This window comes from Nanorana parkeri, unplaced genomic scaffold, assembly GCF_000935625.1.
Source record: "Nanorana parkeri isolate BGI_ZX_2015 unplaced genomic scaffold, ASM93562v1 scaffold511, whole genome shotgun sequence".
In the NCBI taxonomy this organism is placed as follows: Eukaryota; Metazoa; Chordata; class Amphibia; order Anura; family Dicroglossidae; genus Nanorana; species Nanorana parkeri.
In genome coordinates, this window is record NW_017306779.1 from 352,092 (window position 1) to 356,763 (window position 4,672).

The 4,672-nt window shown below is 39.5% G+C and overlaps 1 protein-coding gene across 1 annotated transcript in view; it reads right to left on the reverse strand.

Moving 5' to 3' along the window:
* ARAP2 (ArfGAP with RhoGAP domain, ankyrin repeat and PH domain 2) overlaps positions 1 to 4,672 on the reverse strand; it is a 235,860-nt gene that overhangs the window by 69,248 nt on the left and 161,940 nt on the right. Inside the window, exon 21 of the mRNA XM_018561260.1 lies at positions 990 to 1,095. Within this exon, the coding sequence (XP_018416762.1) occupies positions 990 to 1,095 (106 nt within the window). The remainder of the gene's footprint in view (positions 1 to 989; positions 1,096 to 4,672) is intronic.

Consider the following 4,672-nt stretch of genomic DNA (forward strand, 5'->3'; position numbering starts at 1 on the left):
AACGGCCGGCCTTCAGCAGGCCGTTCGCCTTGCTTTGGCTGTCACTTCAGCTCAGTTGAGCCGAAGCATACGTCTTCGGCTCGGCTGAGCCTCTCGGCTGACTTCGGCTGCTGTACAGGCTATTGTGAATAGCCTGTTCTACTGAACCGAAGGGCTCCGGCAGTCGAAGAGAGCCGAAGGATCAGCCGAAGCTATGATGTATCCTTCGGCTCAATAGTGAATAACCCCCATAGTCATCTAATCCCTCCCCAGTGCAGAGGTGAATTGGGGAAAAAGAAAAACCTAAACACAAAATGTAAAAAGAGCATTTGTGCAACCCTCCTCTTACTCTGTGTTCATGGTTACCGGTCTTAAAGTAAATATGGAACCAACTGCTGAATATGTTTGACAACACTATTCTGCACACCTAAGTTGTATCCACAGGAAAAACTACAGTATGATTAAAACCTTTTTGGCTTCTGAAATGTTTACCTCAACTGCATTTGAATTACCGCTGTCAGTAGAACAAAAAAAACCTCATCATTAAATATTTCATTCTCTGATTTGATAAATCAACAGATGTTTGTTACAAAGCATTATATCACCCCACCAGTGTGGCAGCAATTATTGCCTGGAATAGATGACTGCAAGGGTGAAGGGGCTTAGCACTATTTTATAAGTGCAAGATTTCAAGAGTGCAAATCTTAGCACCTGCATCTAAATTTAGTCCTTGTGTTATGCTTAATGCTAATCTGTCACAAACATCTTGACAAGTTTGACAGTTAATTTCAGTACTTGCAGTTCATCGATTTTTTTTTAATATCAACATTATTTTTATTATTTTTTGCTGTTTTTTGTTTCTCTTGCTGACACGGTGACATTACTAGAACATTTGGACCATGACATTTTAATCATGCAAAAATAAATTGATTGTTATAGCAACTATTAAAGACAAACAAGTTAGTCATTTTCAGTCAATTTAATTATATAGCATAGACAAGCAGACTGACCTGTAAAGGTGTTCAATTAACGCAGCTAAGGTAGTTTTATTCAGTGTTGGAAGTGTATCAATTAAGTTTTTGTACTTTAGCACTCGTTCCTGTTCATCCTGAATATCTGTTACAAAAAAAAAAAGAAAAAGAAAGAAAAAACTTAAAAGACATCAGACTTCACAACCCAAGTACAATGAATTAAGGGCAATCTGACACTATTCAAATTCACAGAAAAAAATATATTTTTTTGTATATTGTATAACAAACTAGAAAGAACTTCTTTTGAAAATGTTTAATTGAAGCAAGAGTGCAGACTTTGTAATCTTGCATTAAAATATACTTACTAATTTCTTTACGGAAATTTAATGTGTAATAACAAAATCAGGGGGAATCTGCAATATGCAGCAGCCCTAAAAGGACTGCCCCAAAAATAAAATACTAAAGCTGAACTCCAGGCACAAAAAAATAAACGTCATTTATATTCTTCAATAGCCACAAGGGTAATAATCCACTTTGTGTGGACCAAATGCCTTTGCAAGTTTGGTTATTACCTTGTAAAAAAAATGACATCATCACTGGTCTGCACATATATTTGTATATATATATATATATTCCTGCATAGAGAATAGAGCTGTGGGAGGGACCCAGAAAACCCACCCACTGCTGCCTGCAGAAAATTACAGGACGGGGCAGATACAAGACCAATCACTTTGCACCTTCCAAGAAGAGTAAACAGCAGCGACAGGTCTTTTTATAATAAGCTTCTGCACAGAAGCTACATTTCACACTGATCTGAACCTGAAATAAATACACAGAGCACACCAAGATTCAAGCAGAATCCACATGCCTCATGTATTTAGACAATATTAGCTTATTTAGGGGTACGCAAATTAACAGCCCACCTTCATTAAAAGTTAAGTTGTTTAATAAAATATGCTCTTTGTTTACTAGCTTAAAGTGACCTTAAACTCAGGAGTTAAGAGGAACTTAACCCATATCTTTAAAATAACAACAAGCACACCTTTAGAAATGTTTACTCATGACAATCTACAAACAGATACTTCTAGATAACTGCCAGCTTTGTATTCTTTGCATACCTTATTTCACTATTCTTTCCCAGTCTTCTGACAGTGGCCATGTCAACTAAGGGCAGATTACTAAATCTCCCTTTACTTCCTGGAACTCTGGCACATGTGACTAGGACATGTGACCATGCACATCATCTCAGGGGAGGAAAATGCCTTTCCCTGAGATCTCATGAAATTTCAGATGATATTTCCCAACAATGCTCTGCTGATGTAATCTTCCCAGGATGCAATGCTTTGGCACATGCATCATTGTGCCAGAAGTAGACCAGAAAGTAGATGAACTTTATTTGTAAGGAAATGAAAAACAAGTTTGTTTAACGAATGAATGTAAGATGATTGTAAATTAGCATGCAGAGCTGCATGCTGATGTGATTTTTAGTGAAAGGGGGTAAAGGTCCACTTTAAATCATAAAAATGCATTCAAGGGCCTTAACTATAAACAATACTGTACCTTATTTGTGTAACACTCAGCTGTAGATCCTCAAATCTTCTCTGAAATTGTGCTAACACTGTCCTTCCTTCTAGAGGGTGGGTACTTTTGTCCCACATGGTCCCTGTGTGTGGTAAAGTAGTCACCGCTCCGAGCTCCCTCCCGTGATGGCCAAAATTCTCACATTTAGTTAACTAATTTGTATTGATATTGTAGTCCATCCTGGGAGCAAGCTTGGAACAGTGGCTACTTTACAACATACCAGGGATGCTGGTAGAACTGGTGAGGCTGGGAGAGCCAAGAGCCTGAGGGGCCGCCAGTACAAGTGCGGGACAGCACTACAGAGAGGAGTGGTGGGTCAGAATTATGCATTTTAAATGTGGAACTTTGTGTTGTTTTGTGTTTACTTGTGTTGTTTTACAAGCAGTGTGTGGAAGCTGTATTGAACAACGCCTGTGAGGGTATCCAATGTGGATGTGTAAACTTTTGTTTATATAAAAGTTGGCTACCAAGTCCTTAAAAAGAAGATATTGTGAGTAGACTACATCCTTAAAGTGCTCACCATATGTGCTAACATCCCCAAACGTCACTATATATATATAAAACAATATTGTGCCGAGCTAATAAGGGTCTCGTTCCCACAATCCTGACCCGGTGGTTGTGGGGGTCTGCCGGCACCCAGATGCTGCCACCCCCTTTTGAATGAGAAAAGACTACTTGAACCCCTACTCATTCACTAAAGTAAAAGTAAATGTGGATAAAGAAACCACACATTTAAAAAAAAGTCCTTTAATTGAAAAAAGTCAGTTTTTGACAACTCCTTTGTTTAAAAAAAATGTGGTCCATCTATGTAATCCAGCATCAATCACGATGAACGACGTCCGCCGACTAGCCGAAATAAAAAATGTCCTGCCGCACGTCGACCCATCCGAACCTGACGAAGACTTGACACAAAATGAAAGCTCCGGCAAATAAACAAATACATAAACAAATGGGCAGAGCGAGTCGTGACATCACGGGGCTTGTTCCACCCATTTGACATTCTCAGCTATCATAGAACACAATAGCATTCTGCATGCTATTGGTGAGCTCCCTAATGCCATTCAGGTCTGGGAGTCGAGGTGTCATAATACTATTCATATGACACCTCAGCTCCCAGATCTGAATGGCATTTGGGAGCTCCCAAATGTAATTGTGTTTTATGCCAGCTCAGAATGTCAAATGGGTGGAATGAGCCCCGTGCCGTCACGGCTCGCTCCACCCATTTGTTTACATTCATGCTGGAGCTGTCATTTTGCAGCAAGTCTTAATTGGGTTTGGGCCGGTCGGCGTACAGCATGGCTTTTTTATTTCGGCGAGTCAGTGGGCATTGTTTATTGTGATTGACGTGGGTTACATTGATGGATCCATTTTTTTTTAAATAAAGGAATTGTCATTTTTTTTAGTTGAAGGACTTTTTAAAAACGTGTGGTCTCTTTATTTACATTTACTTTAAACCCTTTAGTGAATGCTGAGGGCACATGTGCCCAATGCTGAGGGCACGTGGCCTGGTATGACGCAGGGAGGGGGGCGCTCAATCATCCCCCCCCCCCCGCTTTCCTGCCCTGCCTGTGTTCGGATCAACGGTCTGGTAGGAATTTTAGGGGGGCGCCACAATTTTTCCCCCATTTTTGGAGGGTGGGATTCCCCCTAAAATTCCTACCAGACCTAAAGGATCTGGTATGACTTTTGGGGGAACCCCACAGCCTTTTTTATTTACTTGGGGGGGTCACTCTTAACATTCGTACCAGACCTAAAGGGTCTGGTATCAATTAGGGGGGAACCTCACATGTTTTTTTTCTTCCTCTGCGGACTGTAAAAAAAAAAAATTTATTTACTTATGTCACTTTGCGGCAACAAACATTTGTTCATAACGAAAAATCATATAGACTACCGCTAACGTCAATTCAGATTTTTTTTTAAAGTTTAACACAATCAAATGTCATTCAGGAAAGAAATTTGCATGCATCCTAATTTTTCGTTATCGGAAATTCATATTAGTTTGCATTCATTATTTTTGTAATTCAGATATTTGGATGCATCTGAATGTAGAAATTTCCGAAAATCCATCTGAAAAACGCATCTTTCCGAAACGAATCGCACATGTCTAATATATATGTATGTGTGTATACATACACTGTGTA